General features: G+C 35.6%; 1 protein-coding gene across 3 annotated transcripts; it reads left to right on the top strand.

Moving 5' to 3' along the window:
- Nucleotides 1-1913: 1913 nt before the first annotated feature.
- On the top strand, nucleotides 1914-13727 carry LOC134543304 (uncharacterized). Of its 3 annotated transcripts, none has more exons than XM_063388229.1 (5): nucleotides 1914-2160; nucleotides 3916-6060; nucleotides 8453-8668; nucleotides 9856-10081; nucleotides 11682-13727. In XM_063388229.1, exons 2-5 carry the CDS (start codon nucleotides 4074-4076, stop codon nucleotides 11740-11742), a joined length of 2490 nt encoding a protein of 829 aa, XP_063244299.1. In that variant the 5' UTR covers nucleotides 1914-2160; nucleotides 3916-4073; the 3' UTR covers nucleotides 11743-13727. The 3 variants fall into 3 exon arrangements, with proteins under 3 accessions (XP_063244299.1, XP_063244300.1, XP_063244301.1); XM_063388230.1 differs by having other exon boundaries at nucleotides 1914-2064; XM_063388231.1 differs by lacking the exon at nucleotides 11682-13727 and having other exon boundaries at nucleotides 1914-2064; nucleotides 9856-11076.
- Nucleotides 13728-18672: the final 4945 nt, after the last annotated feature.

Genomic DNA, 18672 nt, shown 5'->3' on the forward strand with positions numbered 1-18672 from the left:
AAGACATTAGGAGGTTATAGTTTAATCCGTTCACCCGTCAAAAGTATAAAGTTACCAAGCTTTAGACGGACGAGTGGATGACATTTTTCAGCCCATCTTATTGGGTACAGGTCACGTAATTGACAGACGGATGACGGATGGACGGGCTATTGTAATAATTCCGGCCTTAGTTGCTAACACCCTTACAATCAAACTATACAGCAATTATTCTATTGTAATGCCGTCAACTTATTAGGAATAATTTTGTAAAGTGCGTACGTAAATTCGTTAAGTTAACTAATTATATATATATATATATATATATATATATATATATATATATATATATATATATATATATATATATATATATCTGTGTGTGTGTGTGTGTGTGTGTGTGTATAATCTTTTTGGGGTTTTTTGTAGGTATTTTAATATTGTAATGTGAACTTAAGTTAATTGAAAGAAAAATTACATACAAATTACATATCAACAATAGCCCATGTGAAAAAATGAAATTTCAGACTATTATTCTATTTATTTACTCAAGAAATAATTAATTTTCGGTGTTTATGCAGTTTTTCTTTAAAATCTGGAAGAACACCCCCCGAAAAAAATTCCTGGGTACGCCTATGCTGCATAAAATTTATTTTCACCTCAAAGTATACACAAAAATATGATACGATTTGGAGCCAATTAAGCAGAAACTATAAAATAAAAAAAAGGTGTATTTTTATGTGATATGAATTTTTTAATAGTAAAAAAACGCACGAATGTAAATATTCTCATAAATATTCGTGTTTTTTCCTAGTACCTTTTCTAAAAATAAATAAAGTTGGCATTTGCATTACACAATAGTAATTTTCCTTGCTTAAAACATTTTTTTTTTTATATATAAGTTAAAGAATTTTCCATTTCTCGTGCGAAACTTTACAATTAAAGTAATTTAATTTAATTTAATATAATATATAGCTGCAATTGGGTACAAAGTGCCCGGTGGCAAGCATTCTCCCTACTTTCCCCTCACTCTCCTTCTGAACTGGTCCACACTCCCAGCCGACACACACTCCTCCTCCAGCCTATTCCATTCCCCTACTGTCCTCACGACCATCGCATTTTTTCCCCTTTCTGTTCTCCTCCTCTCTTTGAAAACCTTCCTAGTATTTTCCTTCCTACTTCTAGGCATTCCAATTTTGACATTTCCCCCCAGCTCTCCCCATCCTCCCACTCCACTCAGCACCTGGTACATCTTGACCAATCTCTCCTTCTGTCTTCTATCCTTTAAGCTCTCCTATCTCATTCCTATCATCATCTCTGTGATACTGCACTCCCCCTTCCCTTCTCTGACCGTTCTCCTCCACTTGCCCTTCACCCATCTAGCTGCTCTCCTCTGCACCCCCCCAAGAAATTATTTATTATGTATTTATACATATAACTTCCACATCCATCAACTAGAGAATAGAGCTGAACATAATGAAAAAAATTAACATAAGTACTTTCATGTGAAATGGTCCTTCCCAAATTCTGATTGTCCATCTACCAGTGATGTCAACACAGAAAGAAATGTTGCCACACTTACATAGAGACTTTTCGTCAACCCGTCAATGTTGATCCCGATAGGCTCTATATCAGGTTCAAAAATAGACATTTGGTTGTCTATCGTCATGAAACTAGCGGAATTTTTCCGACAGAGTCAAGATAGGTTCGAGTCCCGGGTAAGGGGTATGGGTGTAAAAATTAGAATGCAAATATTTGATTGATAATGCTATAATAAAGAGGTTAGAATAAAGAAAAATTGACCTATGGCCGTTGGCGCTAGTTCTATGCCACATAACACATAGCACCTAGTGACTAGTACACAGAATTCTATGAATCATAGAGTATTGGCCGAATTGGTAAGCTCCGACGGCTTCTTGTTTCTGTAATGTTTTGCTCTTCCTTTCTCCTATTTCCAGTTTTTTTTTTGGTAATTGCTGCGGACTGTTGACCAACATTTGCTGAATGTAGTTAGTAATTTTTTTTAAAGCAGGGCAGCTGTGAAATTAGGATTATTTGAGTAAACTTTGACAGACGACTACGGAAAAGGTTAGGAATGTAATTTTTTTGAAAATAAATGTTAAAATGATGTCGGTAAACACGTCAGGAATGTGGTAATGTTATCTGACGTATATGCAGTGGCAGGTAATTAAATCGAATTTAAAGTTTTTAGTTATTAATTTAGTTCATCTTATAAATTGTTACTGCGCATTTAATTTAAAAGTGATTAATTTTAATTTTAGTTGATTTAATGTAATTAGCATGTTTTAATTTGTTTATAGCTCAGGTCAGTTCATTAAGATGAGGGAACTACTGTTAAAAAAGAGTTGAATTGAATTGATTATTACGTTCACAATTGGGCTTTAACCGATGGTTGATTCTGAACTGAAGCTGCAATGCTACATTAGTTAAAACTTAGTATTTTTATATGAATTCATTGTTAAGAAACCTCTCTTATAAATAGGTTAAATTGTATTGATACAGTTGATAAATATTGAGAGCATTGAAAAAAAAAAAAGCAAACATGAAAATCAATTTTTTATATCCTTACCTTCTTCCTAAAATGGTATTGTGATAGTCCAAGTAGTTTTATCATTAATTACAGTTTTCAAGGTTAGGCCAGTTACAACAATTCAATCCCGTGTATTGGTGTATGGTTTGTATAAAATTATTGTATACATTACCTGTAATGTAAATATATTGACATAAATTTTTGTTGTCCTTTAATAGTATAAGTGAGACTGTTTCCCTCGAGAGATATCCCTGATCCTGTTGTAGCTGCCCTACTGTTTACTTGATATTAGCTGCAACTTGATTGTGTGGTTGTTCAGAGAGCCTTAGGAATATACATAGTGTATTTGAGGCTGATTTAAATAAGATAGGGAATTATATCTGTATGCTATTACTGCAGCAAGACTGTTTTCCACCCTTACTTGTTTTACATTACAAATGAATATAGAACAATATAGAAAATAGAAAACCAGTTAGGGTGGAAATCCATTTTGCCCCAAGAAGTAATGTACTGACATTATAATCCGTGTCTTTTTAAAAACAACTTCAGCTACGCTATATTCCTAAATATCTGTGGAGAACCACAGGATCAGCTATATCTCTCAAGAAAAACAGTCTTGGCTATGCTATTATAAAGCACAACACAATTAATTATAAGTCACTATTTTTACATTATAAAAATATATATATACTATAAAAACAAACCGAAAATTGAACAGTTCAAAATGTAGACTATGTATCCCACTCAAAATGTTAACTTTTTTTTCACAATATCAAAGTATTGTGTAAAATAAATTGAGGTAAATAAAATAATTTTAAAAAAATTTAAGATTGTAGGTATAACAATGATTAGCGTAGTTTCTCAGATACCTATCTGTGGCACAATTTCTCCTACAGTTGGCATAACAGCTTACAACTAGTAAACATCAGTACAATAATTAGGCTATTAGTTTATAGAAAATATTTAGCAGTCTGATTAAACATGAAACTACAGGTCAACTTCGTACAGTATTGCATTTGCATTTTATAGAATGACTAAGAAAAAAAAGTTAAGAACTAAAAATAAAATGCACTTTCAAATTTCAAATGATATGCAAACATCTTGTTCCAAGAATTCCAACATGGCGAAAATCATATTGTTGTGTGAACATGCTACAATAATATAGTTATGCTGTAGCTAATAAAATAATAGAAATATCACAGTGCCATTTTACATAGTATATGGAAAAATTTAAGGCTATAAAAATGCATTTTTAAATTTTTGTTTGCATTTTTTTGATATGCCCCTGTGCAATTTGTATATCATACAAATTTTTATTTTGAAAATAAAGAAATATATTTACAGTACAATATGGATGTTACCTGTCACTTTCGCTTTTGTTTTTTCAGGTAATTTACAGGATGGTACTTGTTTAAGTATCAATGTGTATCTTATGTGAAGAAGAAATATTAAAGCTAGTATTAAAACTTACTGAAAAAAATTAGTAGGTGTAATTTATTTCTAGATCTTATACTAACCATCTCGAAATGATCTGTGAAGCCCCCAAATGGACACTGGCAAAAGAGGGCGTTTCCCCGCGCCCTCAGACTCTGATACACACAACCTGGATGCTGTAAGAGCGTTGCATCAAACAGTTGTCTCATTGCGTGCAGCACTTGACAAGTCTCGTGCTGAATTGCAAGAGTTACGTTCCAAAGTTCAGTCACAAGTAGACACATCCATCTATCGAGACACAATAGAAAAACTATCTCTTGAAAATCACATTTTGCGATCGAGAGTACTAGCCAATGGCAAAGTTGCAGAGTATGTTGATTCTTTAACTGACATACTACTGAAACCAAACTTGTTACCTATTGAAAGCAACACAAAACACATGGATCAGTCTAAAACTGTACCAGATGAGTTAAAGGTTGGTAACAATGATAATGTGAAGGATAGTGCGAGACCAGCAGTGAAAACTGCTGAAGATTTGACAGTTTCAAACGTGCAAGAAGTTTCTGCAAAAGAAGATGCTAATGAAGTTAACCAATTGCAACGCAGTACTCTAGAAGAAAAAGAAGATGAAGGAGGCGGAGAAAATAAGATTTGCACAGAGAAACTGGAACACAGAGAGTCAAGCATCAGGTCAGAAGATGGCGACCATTCTGTGGGCAGTGAAACAAGTCAGCAGGATGGTGGGCCACAGCAAGTGGCTAAGACGGCAGGGGACTCTGATAACGAATCTGAGGAACTGGATGATATTGAGCTTATATTCACAACTGAAGAGACAAAAGAGTTGGGTGTTTTGCAGGAAGATCTGGTATCCATCACAGAGACCGAGGTGTGGCACCCAAGTGGCAACGCAACTCTGTATAAGCACCCCAGGGTGGAAAATGTTAATGAGGTAGCAGAAGAGGAAGATGATGATGAAGTGTTTCCAAAAGATGGGGTTGATGAGAAGGAAGTACCTCCATCTAACCTCACCAAGATCTGGACACAGTCTGTGCTCGTGGAAACTGATATCTCAAAGTGTGGTGTTGTGGATGATATAGATGTTACTATACCATTGTCTCGGAGAAACACATTGCCCAACCCTCTTATGTACCACACAGTTCTCCCCAGAGAACCGTTGGCAAACAAGGTTTCGATCGGCCCCTCACCCTTGAGTCCTCGGCCATTTGCAGTGAAGTTTGCCGCTTCATCGGGAGGTCCCCAAAGTCAAAGGAATGGCAGGCTAGAGTTAACAAAGTCTGCGGTAAGACCCATTCTGATCGAGAAAAATGCAGTGAAGAGAGAGTCGGAAGCTCAGACGGACATTACCGCGCTGCCGTCGCAGTGGAAATCAGAAAGCTATTTGGCCCATAAAGTCTCGCATAACTTCACAACTCTACCTTCCAAGTTTGCCATGCCGATACAGCAAATGGTTCACCCAAAATATTCATTACGACTCTCCGAGAAGACCCAAGAGGCTCGTAGGACATTGCTGTCGGATATCAACTTCACGAGCATGGTGCCGGAGCTGTCACGCAGTGCAGACCACCTGTGCCAAGAAGACACGGAGCAGAGCATCCAGCCCGCCAACATGGGGCTGTGCCGCAACTACCCCAGGGCGTTCTCGTACATGAAGAACGGCGAGGTGATGTCGCCGAGCTACGCCCATTCGAGGGACTACGGCAAGGACCCGTGGTCTCCGTGCAGCTGCACCCAGTACGGGGGCAGCCAGCTGTACCACCGCTACCAGGGCTCGCTGTCGTCCATGTCCGGCCCGCTGAGCTACGAGGCTCTGGACCCTCGCAGGAGGCACTCGTGGAGGCCGTCCTACGACAGCTACCAGAGCAGCACGCTGTCGCAGAAGCCCGCCTGGGGCTCCGTGCCCTCGTCGCCCACCCACGGCCGGCGCTCGCGCAGCATGCAGTTCGCGCAGACACCGTGCTCCGACGTCAACTTGTACTCGTGCGCCAGCGGGCGAGAGCTGCAGTTCAGCTCCTCGTCTCTCCGCAGCGGCAAGCTGCAGCCGTCAAAGAGCAGATCTCGCAACAAAGTCACATTTGAAGGTTGGTAACTACGTTCCTACTGTTCCTACTGTTCCTGCAGTAGACCTGAACAGAAAAAAAACTTTGCAATTTTATGTTTGACTAAACCCGCTCTAAATAACTTCAGAGATTTATAAATATAAATTAAAAAAAAGTTTAAAAGTTGTATTTCAATGTTTTTCAGATATAACTGAAGGCTTGGTCTTGCACCAAGTCAATTTTTTTCATTATTACTTTAAATTAAGGGCTATTTATAACATTTTAATTAGATTCCTCACTTATAGTAGCCTAATATTATTGGTGTAAAAAGACGTACAAGTCTTTGTAATCATCACTTGCGTACATTTTTACAGCCATGATATTACACTAAATAAATATGCAAAAGAGGTATCAAATTCAAATTTTAGAAATAGCCCTTAAATAAAAATGATCATGAAAAAATCAAAATGAGTCAATAAGCAGCCTTATTGACAACAAATTGAACAGTTGCATGGTAAAATCAACTTGCATAGGTACATCTCATGGAAAACTGATATGGCTAGTATTTACCCAGGGCCGGCGCGTCCATGCAGGCGAACTAGGCAACCGCCCAGGGCGCCAAGTAGCTGGGGGCGGCGCAGCACGACACATAACAGCTGATATAATATGTTTAATGATTATTGAAACTAGATGAAAATGGATTTTTGTAACAGTTTGGAATTCTTATATTGATGTAAGTAATTATTTAAAGTCCACGGTGACCTGTTTATGATTTGTAATAAGTAAAAAAGTAAAAAATACACAAGCCTGCTTACATTTGATTGTTGACAAAATCTTAGGCTTACGTGATGTATTTTGAGGCAAGGAAATTTTTTTTGGGGTGTCCTGCCACGGCGGGGGGGGGGAGGAAGGGTGGCATTAAGGTTTTTCGTCCAGGGCGCCAATTTACCTTGCACCGGCCCTGTATTTACCCCATAGTCTAGCAGGGATCTACTTCACTGTGCCCCAAAGTGGGTCAGGAATCACTACAAGTAAAAATACTCACGGAACACAATCTGCTAGTGTTTATATTTCTGTATTGATCGCAACACAAGCATGCATTGACAGAATAGGAGTGGTTATCTATTATTATGTTATGCTTTAAAAAGCAGATTGTTTAAAAAGCATGCTTCTTTTAATAATGCTCTATTACAAAAAAAAAGTAAAATAAGCGGGAATGGAGGTTGGTGGTGGGTGGTTGCTGATAGTAAAAAGTCTATACTCTTCTAAGATAAGAACTAGTCTGCTGGATCCAAAAAAAAATATTTAGCTGCCACTCACTATTGGAAGGCTGGCCATCCATGCATTGTTGTGTTATGTTCTTGCATCGTATGGTCCAGCGAAAAACTTGTGACAGCCGTGTTAAAAGGGCACAGTAGTCTGACCTGAGTCAAATTGAGTTTACTAATGTTTCTGTGTGATCATCTCAATTCAGCTTTGTAGGATCTGCATAAAAACTTGTTATTTGTAGTTTGCATTTCAGGAGACTGTTGTAAACTTCCAAGGGTAAAACTTGGTACTATATAGGGACTCAGGTTCTCTTGATACTTGAACCACTTTCGCGATGTTATGAAATTTCTTAATTCTGCTTAACCAAAATTAAGTCATATTGATTGTGGTACAGCCTGCATATTTTAATTAAATAGTTGGTAATCTATTTGGGGTGTGTGTATATACTCTGAACAAAAATCGCAATGACCAGAAATTTGTGTTTTAAGTAAATACTACAATGTGTAGGGTAAAGATTTGGTTCCAACAAATGCATTATTAATAGAAATAATATTAAATTTTTACAATCCATTTAGTCCAAATATTTCCTTTCAAACTGCAGACAAAAAGAAATCAGTTGTATTTTGGATGATAAAGATTTCAAAATTTAGTCACTTGAGTTATTCACTTAGGGCTTAAATGGTGTATTAACACACAACTCTGTTTTTTATTGCAGTTTACGTATGTGATTCTTTCAGACAGGGAAAACTGAGAAAACTTATGGAATTGAAAGGTGTCTTCAAAACTTGAAAAACACAGGGAAATAGCCATATTCTTGGTTATAAAACAGTACCAGTAATTGTAAATTAGTATGTTCCTTTAATATTTTAATACCCATCTGTATTTTAGTCACAAATTCCTGGGTAGTTGAAAACCAATCTGTTTTCATCAGTCATTAAACATAAAGAAAAGAATAAACTGTGTATATCCTTCGTGAGCTGATCTGGTTCTAAGCAGTGGGATGAATAAATTTGGTAAAATATTTTAGTAATATTATTTTTTATTCTTTGAGTTTTGTGTCTGTTACTTACAGGTTTGTGTGTCACCAACTTTATGATAAGTTGCGTGTGTTTCTGTGTTGACCACACTCCTGCGGTCAAGTGAGAGCAATATTCTCTGTGTGCAGAGTCTTCCTTGCGCCGTGTGCCGCATCCCGGCCAGTCGCTGCCCGATCTCAGGGCTGACATTGATTTCGACAGCGGTAACTCTACCGACTCCCTCATAGATGAAGCAGAGGAGTATTTGCGACGTTCGATTGATTCCATTCTGACTGGAACAGATTGGAGTCGGGTTGGGCGTCGAAGACAGGCCCGCAAACATTCAGAACCAGACCAGATACGAGGTAAGGAACAATGTTGAAGTAATTTTTTTTAAAATTAATATCTACAGTTCAGAAAATGGTTTAACTTAGTTTGTAAGTTAAAAAATGTAGCACCTAAATGAATGACCTGCTTTCAGTTTTTTTTTTCTTTCATATGTATTGGTGACATTTTTTTGCTGTAAATGCCCCTTACTCATTAAAATATTGTGTTTTAACTTATGATCGCCAATATGAATACACTCCACATAACCTGTAGTAATTAAATAAATTCACAATATGAGACATAAATATACTATCGTTGTCATTATTTGTAGTATGATACATAAGTTATTCATTGTCCTAATAATCACTAGACACTGAACATTACGAACAACGCGGGAAATTATCTCGCTGAAACAACCAGCAGACAACTTGCCCTCGCAACTCTTTTTTTTAAAAAAAAAAAAAAAAAAAAAAAGAGTGAAACGAACCTTTTGGGTTGATACTCACATCCAAACATTTAAATTTTATCATAATTTTTTTTTTTTTTTTTTTTTGGGAATTTACTAATTTGTTGTGTACTGGAGCCAAGTTGCTGTATAAGATAAACATCTGAGCGAGAAAACATGAGCTATTGCAGAGGTGCCCCCCCTCCCCTCCCCCCAAACACTATGACTCACTCTCCCTAACCTAATGATGAGCCCCCCCCCCCCCCCCCCCCCCCCCCCCGAAATTTTTTATGCCATTTTCTCAATGATTTACTCAATGATTTTATAATATTATACTTTTTTTTTAGTTTTATATTTTATCACATTTTGCATTAATTTAAACTGATTTTCTAATAATAATTTTGGTCATATCAGGTAATATTTCCAGCCTGAACCCACAGATGCCAAACTGCTTTTGTTGAGGAAAGTGCGGGGTTGCCAATTTGATTTACAAGATTCCTTTCAATTATCAAAGCACCAGTAACGTATTTTCACATTAGAAGCTATACTTATGTAAATAATATATACATTTTTCTCGTCTTTTAACCCCCCCCTGAAATTTTAATGATGCAATCTGCGTCGTTACCCCCCCCCCTCCCCCCTTGTGGGCACCCCTGGCTATTGGCTGCACTGACGGATGAAGTAGTATTTTAGCTACACGGTGCTGTTGGGAGGTAGTGTGACGGACGGAAACGAAGGGCTGTTCCTTGCTTGTGCTGGAACTAAGTGGGGTGGTTCCAGAGCTGGTGCCCCCGCGGTCAGCCCGGCCGTTCCTCCCGAAGATACCGCGAGACCTCAAGCTGGACTACATGGTGAAGGTGATCTCGGCCGAGGGGCGCGTGATGATGGGGCGCGTGCGGTACGTGGGCGGCGTGCCCGGCCGGGCGGAGCCCCACGTGGGGGTGGAGCTGCCCCGGGACTCCGGCGACTCGGACGGCTCCTTCCAGGGCCGGCGGTTCTTCGACTGGTGCGTTGCTCGTAGCTCCCCCTGCCTTCTCCGGCCCCCACCCTCTCGCCGAGGTTCCCGGGCATTGTCTCAACCCCTCGTCGTTTCTTATGATCCCGCTTGTTTACCAGCTCGGCGTACATGGGGAAATTCTGCCATCCACAGTGGGGCAGTATCACTGTGGTGGTGGTGGTGGTTACCTCATAACTATTCATTAATTAATTCAGGTTTTGTAAAACAATCAAGAAAGGAAGAAAATAAAGGAGAAAAAACGGGTACTAGAAAAAGAAACTGAAAATTAAAAAAAAATACCAGGTCACTTAAAAATTATGGTAGAAAATGGTGCAAAAAATTTGTCATTTGATGATTCAATTTTTCCTCATTTGTCATGAAACCATGCATTGTTGATGTGGGACGGCTTAAGGGCCGGGCGACCGCCGAGCTGAGGGGGGAAAAAAAAGTTTTATGTTGTTTTAAAATACCTTTTAGAATTAAAAAAAGAATTCCAAGATTACGATTTCATGATTTATTACCCTTTTGGGTAAAATAACCTGAATAATTTTTATAATTTGAAGTGCTAACATTGACAATGAGAGATATACACCCTGTTGTGGTTATCCTGACTCCGCCACTCCAGGCACGGACTCGCCCAACCTCCACTCCGTCTAGACATCTAGGCACTTGCACACCGTACCATAAGCATCAAGTCACTATTGTTGGCTTGGGTTATAAACAATCTTTGTATACAGCGTGGTGTGTTTTAAAATCATAAATATAACTTACTAGAGACTTTTTTTTTAAATGCTGAACAAAGCAAAGCCTTCAGGATCATTTTTGGCGGAAAAAGAAGGCTTAGGTGATTGTTGAAGTATAGAAACAAGCATCTGCTCTATAAATATTTATTGCAATTAGTCCCTGTAACATTTTCATGCTCCTAGTACTTCGACATCAGAAGAAATTGAAAGTGATCAGGAAGATCTTAAAGATGCAAGTGCAGAAATTCACTCACTTGTGGTTGCTATGTTGATGTCTACTACTGGGGTAATCTTCTATAAATATAAAAATTGATGTGTGTATGTATGTTCCCTATGGACTCCATAACGGCTGGACCGATTTTGATGAAAATTTCGGGCAATCTTAAAATTAGCCCAGCGGGTAATCCTGTAAAGTTTGGTAGCAATCGTATCAACATTTTTTTTTTTTTGCAATTTTGTGTCATATTTTCAATGCAAATTAATTTTTTTTTACGATTAAAAGTGATATTAGGGTCACTAGTCTACTTTAATTATTTAATTTATTTGCTGTTTTCACTTTCAAAAAACTACAGTTCGAAAACAAAATCTGGAAACTGGGCTACCATTTTGACCTCTATATACTTGAATGCCTATTTTTAAAAAAAAATCTTTTGGATATCTGTCTTAAAGAATTTTTAAATTACGCAGGTTATTCTGAAGCTATGCACACTGTGTGTTTACCCAAGTAAGGCAGGAACCTTACAACTAACTTTATGGCGGCTATGCTTGGAGTCGGGGTATGGCAAATTTGCTGTATTTAAAGTGAAATAAGCATGGTTGTGGCAGTGTGGCTGCTGAAAATAATCTGGCTGACTGATGTTTTCCAGTGACCCAGGCAAGGCGATGTTTGTGCCCTTCAAGAAGGTCGTCATGGCTTGGAGCACCTGAACCATCGCAGAGGTGTTGCATCCTTCTTAGAGTGTCCCCAACTTCATTTCCTCCCCCTGCCCCCTCCCACCCGCCCGTGTATTTCTGACCGGCTCCCGTCGTATTGTAAACACCCAGAATCTCTCTTGCAGGTATGTTGTTACTGTACTGTCTACTGCTGCCTATCACTTAGTAGGTAGTTGTATGTATATGTATTAGCTATGTGGTGACATAGTCCTTCATGTTCAATAGGTTCTGTGTATATAGTGGATACCCAAAATATATAACAAAACATTTGGTGTTTGAAACCCATTCCAATCAAGATGTAATCTAATTTTACGAATGAGTATGTTATTTTATCATACATATTATGTGTTGACATTTAAGATTTTACAGTTGTGTGACACACATATTTTATGGTTTTGAGAATGAATCTCATAGGGATTCTACCTAATGTTATTTCGGTTTTTTTGGTTTACCTTTGTTTTTTTTTTTTAGTAAAGATGGAACTTAGATCTATTTTATTGGTGCTGTTCGATTTTAAGTATGATCTGCTTGATGCTGCAACAGTCCGGGATCTTGGGGCGAGAGACACAATGCATACACATGCAGTGTGCGAGTGATGGAGGCGCGAGTGTTTTTGGGTGACGTTGCTACTGGAGTGGTGAACGGTAATGCCTTCTCTCTTCTGGTATCCAGTATCAATGTCAGTTCTCACGTATTATAATACTTAACACCCTACGTGAGTTTCTGTAACTATAAATGTTATCTAGCTTAGTACCCTGTCACTCTGCAAACTAGCACCATTTGTATTGTTACTTAAGTTAGTTCTTTAATTTAAGTGAATTAACTTTACTCAACAAGTACCAATTGCCTTGATCTGTTACTCCTTTTTTTTTTGTTGTAAATGAATGTGTGATAATTTTTGTAAAAGTAGGCTTTTATTTCTTTAAGTGTGCAGTGAAGAATGTTTGTTGAATAACAAAAAAAAACCCTGCCTCTTTGTGCAGTAAAGTGAGTGCAACGGAAGGTTATTTTTAACTGTGCTGTAGGTAAAATGAATTTGCCCTTTTAAGTTCTGTGGTTTATTATGGTTTATTAAACTGTCTAGGTGAGTTTGCGAATGCTATTTCTAGTTGAGAGCTTTAATTTGTTGAAGTTTTTTTTTTTTGCAAGATATTTCAGACAAATCACGATCCAGTTGCAGAAGTATTACGTTGTACACTGAATTATCAGTTTTCTCATAATTTATCATTCCCTTACCACTAAATGTGACTCAGAGTGGTGTTGTTACATAATGTGTGTGTCTTACAGTTATCTTAAGAAGTTTTTAATAAATGTTCCCCTCGATCTGTGTTCAACACCTCAGTGTGCTAAGTGACTTGTGTTATCAAACCAAAGTATGCTCTTCCCCTACTTCATACGTTCCCCTAACTCTCAATAGTCCATTGCAGAGTGCCACTCAGGCATTCATATTAAACTATTTGTTGATCTGTGAATGGTACTATGATTATGACATTTTCATCTAATATTTTATGAATAGCAAGGTGTGTATGGTCAGTTGTCTGTTGATGAGTATAGATGATTCTTAAAAATGTGTTTTAATTTCTTCTTGTTTACACTGATGCAGTTTTCATGGTAGCTTTAGTTTGCATGTCCAAAAGTTGCAATGTTATATTGTGGTTGAAATTTAAGTTGTATCATATTTTGTTACTGTCTTATCTTGATCTAGTCATAAGGCTTATTGAGCATCAGTTTCATTTTGTGCTGAACCAAAGTTATTTAATATGTATCTTATAATTTGTAAAAAAAAATATTGTGCTATATACTCATAATTCTATGTATGTGTTAGTAATTACATTACATTTTCTTGCCCAGTAAGAATTGCATATCACTTAAAATGTAAAAGCTAAGTCAACAGTGATTAATAATTGCAATACTGAAAAATCAAATTGTTAAAGAATTTTGAGAAAATTTATTAATATATATTGTTTTCTTTGTTGGAGATTTTAGTGTGTATAATCATAACATTAATATTGTGCAATTTAAAATTGCTTCTATTTACATATTTTTAACTTATCTACAAAAAGCAGTGCAGTTTTTTGTCATTTTAAAGTGTAGTTTAAAAAACTACGTACAATAAAATTTGCATTTCAGCTCATAAAAAATCATTACTTAAAAATTAATTTAATATAAAATTACAAAATTTAAAATAATTTTTAATTATTTAATGATGAAATAATTTAATAACAAGTGGTTTTATTAAGTTAATTGCAATTTAATTTACTTTTAAAAATTCCCACTAAGGAAACTTTTCTACCTAATAGGTTTTATTGATTTTTCACATGGTGTATACATGTAATGTTATAAAATCCTTTAAAGAAGTTTTCCTGCTTAAATTAGGATTCGACACATCACTAATTATTACGTCATTGTTTTTGTTCTGTTGCAATTATTATGGAAGTTCAATATGAGCATTGCATATTCTTTTTTTGTACTAGATGTGTTGTTATCTATATGTTATCTGCTATTTGTAATTGATCGGGAAAATATTCAATACAAAAACTTCTTGCTGACTTAATGTATCAAGGTCGCTCACCAGAACATGGTTTTCGGTTTTTTTCCACAACTATGTAGGTAATATTCGTACAATTGTACTTCTACAGTCAGTATTTCAAAATATTACAGCTTACAGCTTGGTTCAAACACCGTGATGATTTTTTTTTTTCATTTTATTGTAATTACTTTTATGTAAAACTCTTTCTGAATGTCTAATCTTTACCTTGTGTGCAATTATTATTCTGGCACCAATATTTTCAAGATATTCACTATGAGTAATATAATGGGTGTAAAGTGTAGCTCAAGTAATATAATTGCAAACATTTGTGCAACTTTTTACGCCTATTATATTACACTAAGTGATTATGTGTGGAAAATATTTCTGACAGAACATAAAATGCAAGGGAGGTATTGGGTTAGAATTTCAGAAAAAGCCCTAGAATAATAGTAATTATAAATTTTTTTTTTAAAGAAATGCAATGTGGTGGGTGAAGTGGAGCCTTGATACGTTGTAATGCTGTTATTTCTAAAAAGTATGGATAAGTAAACACTTTCCCCGTTGTCGGTTCTTGAACAAGGGGTGTCCCAATTCTCTTAGAAGCTGTTTCCGATTCTAACTGCGGGTTCAAAATTTTACCAGTGACACTCCGGTTATTTTAGTGTATTGCTGTAACAGATAAATAAATAAATAGCCAAAATTGGTGAATTAAATAAAAATTTTTCTTAAACATGCATCCAATATAATATTGAAAAGTGGCATGTCAAGGTTCTGCAGACCCCAAAATGGTGAAGGAAAAATGGGTGTTTATTGCAGCTTGATGCCATGAGAATTTTCCTTCTTAATGCTCTGCTGGTATAGTTACGTGGAATTTACATTTCCGCAAATAATTGCCAAAATTGGAATATTTCAGTTAAATATTTCCTTTTTATAAGTTATTGATTGGGTGAAAATTGGCTGATTTTGATATCATGCCTGATGCTTCACTCATCCCGGCAGTTCAAACTACTTAAATTGTGTAGTTTATCAAAGTTTCGTGAAAATTACTGCAACTTGCTGATATGAACCAGTACGGTAGTACACATTGTGAGCTCACCAATCATTGATAGTAGCTATGGTGAGATCATTGTCTCACACTATGACTAACTGCACTGCATTGTGAGGGTACTTGTAAGTAGTGATGGGCAGAATCAATGAAAAATAATTCATGCATTAATTTTTGCTTTGTAATGTATGCATCAATTTTTAAAGGGAAAAATTAAACGTGTGTGTGGAGTCCACATGTGACAGAAATGAAACTTCTTGCTTATTAGGGATAGATAGAGATAAATTATTAGTACTTTTTAATTGAACAAGAGAGAATAATTGAGAATAGTAAGAATGCGGCTATGATCTCAAATGAAAAAATGCAATTTTTCCGTGTCACGTACTCTCGCATTCATTCACTGGCACTTTTTGGCACTTCTTTTGATTGTTTATTCCCACGTTGCTTTTGATAATGCCTATTGCCTGCTTCTGATTTTTTTATTATTTTTAAGCATGATGTTAAATCACAATCTCCAGATGAATAAAATGAAAGAACAAAAAAAAACTCCAATTTAACATAAATTACACTTATAAAGTCTATCTCACAAGTCTACAAGTCCATTTGACTTTTCAAATCACACTGTTCACATAAAAATGAATGATACTTATAAAGTTAATTGCACAAATTTATAATTTTTTTTCACATGAATAAATAAATTGTGGATACTTCAAATAAAATAAATATGGTAGCAAATATCGTTAGCCGTTATGAAAAATGAGCAGACAAGCAAACACACGCAGCATTACGAGAAATTTGTAGCATCACTGCTGTGTCACATCTACCTCTCCCCTTCCGGCCGTTACAACCAGCATATAGCATGCTACGCTACGTACCTTTCCCTCCTCTCCCTTCTTGTCGTCTTCCCATTCGACCGCTAGTGCGTGCGTTGGAGTGGCGTTGCCGCTGACGCACTCTCTTCTACCATTCCCTCACCACGTACCTAACTATTCCCCTCATGCGATCGAAATTTTCTTAATAGTAGAAAATTGTAGCAAAGAAGTTTCACTTCAAAAATTGGTTTATTTCCCTACAATCCAAGCACGGTATAATTAGTATACAGTCTTTGCTGATACCACTGTTACACACAGTAAATATCCTGCATGCAGTCGGATAATTAATCGCTGCAAGCAGGCACTTCGGATGACCTTTCAAGACATGAGAATGCAGTCATGCATATGGGGAGGTAGAATTTTGTAATTTACTGTGATTTTTATTTTACCCACCATTTATTATATTTTCATACTAGTTTTTATTTTAATGGCTGGCCATTCCTAATTAAAAAAAAAAATAATTATGTAGTTTCCGTGCATGGGCATGTATTAAAAAAGCAAATAAATACCTAAGTTTTAGGATTTTGTGAGCATACGTTTTGCCTCCTTTGAGTAAATTTTACAACATTATTATTCATATCATACGATTTTGCTCATCACACTTTTAAATATGCCATGGTTGTTGTGAACCTTGTTAGTTGCTTCAATGTAACTATTCTTTTCTATTACAGGAGTCAGTTAATTCTTACAAAATGTAATTACATATACTCCATTCACAGTATCTTCACAATTTTCTGAACCTTTGCGTAAGTTCTGACTGTTATGCTACCACTTCATATGCTTCTGCCATGTATGAACACAGTGCCAAATGACAAAATGTAACATGATGAAGTTCTTCTATTTTGGAAAATGAGATTTTTACCCTACAGCAATTTAATTTAGTTTAAGGCAAGTTAAATGTGACAATGCTTATAAGCCTGCAAACATATTTAAGACATGTTGGGATGATGTTGCTTGATGTTTAAATGTGGCTTTTAAAAAAAATTGCTGTTTTATTTTATATTCAAGTGTGTACGTTTTTCTACTGGCATTAATACTACATAAATTTTGGCATTATATGTCTATGATTGTGCTCTAATTTTGCAGCATGCAAACTGCCGAACTGTTCGTACAAAAGAAAATGCACTGTCAGACAAATGTATATTGAGTTACTAAACTGACAACCAAGATCAAATATTTTCATGCATAACAGTAAAATGTGTGTCTTCAGTGTTACTTGTGTATGCAAATATGACTGCACTCTGCTAATAGGTACATATCCAAATTCAATATAATAATGTTTTTCAAATATGTTGGTTCCATTTTCAACATACTGTTACTAAAGTATTTTTTAAAATCATATTACGAGTATCAATTTAAAGCAAGCAGCAAAACAGCTTTACAATAAATAAGTTTTCTTAGGAACCAACTGGAAAAGTTATTAGAAAATATCAAAATTATTTTTCTAAGGTTTGATTTAAAAAGTTGAAGATACTGTGATTGTAATATCTACCTAGGTACCTATTTAGATGAGAAAATTATTGGAATAGCTACTTTAGAATGAACCATTTAAGTTATAATACTTGCCAAATGATGCTTAGCGAAACTTTTTATATGGCTCACAGTCTTGTTAAGTGTGGTTCAGTTATTTATAAATTATATATATAATACAATTTCTCATAGGCAGCCAACTAAATTGTTTATTTACAGAAAAAATACATATTTATAATTTTGTGGTTATGATTGAATGTAGGATTTATATATATATATATAATATATTCTAATATAAAGTTTATGATAAGCTAATACTGTGAATAATAGTTACTTATAAGTAATAATTGTCTGGTAGCAATAATGTTCATTATTGTTAAAATATATCTGTAATGTCCCAAAAATAATTTTATTATTGTAGGTAAAAATTAAATTTTTTATTTCTTAAGATGCACCAAAGATTAGCCTTCTATCATTGCACTATTTTAATAGTCATGAAAGTAATTATGATACTACTTTTTATTATTTTTTGTTAAATTGTAAAAGAAATAAAAATTTTAATACTAAATATGTTTGAAATGTGTATCGTAAGTCAACTAAAGTAACTTTCTTTTTTCACCAATAAGGCAATAAAATAAATATGGTTAACTCTCACCAATCCTTGACACTTCTACGTATTAAGTGGCCAGCTTTAAATTTTTTAAAAACAATAGTTTTCTGAGTAATGAGAACAATATAAAAAAACCTCTTATTAAAACTTAACTAAAATTCTATGTATAAGCTTTGCTAAGTGTATGTAAGAAAGTGACGTAGAATTGACTATGTAAACTTTCTAAATGGTTCTTTGCTGCACATTCGTAACAAAGGTGCCTGCACATGAGAACTAATTTCTCACGTCTAGCTCTGACTATCAACCGACTAAGGTTAAGTTTTTTGTTGTGCTTGTGAAGACCATTAAAAATACGGCATCTCACAAAATGAACTTTAAAACAACCAACGTTTTCACT

The sequence above is a fragment of the Bacillus rossius genome (genome assembly GCF_032445375.1).
Source record: "Bacillus rossius redtenbacheri isolate Brsri chromosome 9 unlocalized genomic scaffold, Brsri_v3 Brsri_v3_scf9_2, whole genome shotgun sequence".
NCBI lineage: Eukaryota > Metazoa > Arthropoda > Insecta > Phasmatodea > Bacillidae > Bacillus > Bacillus rossius.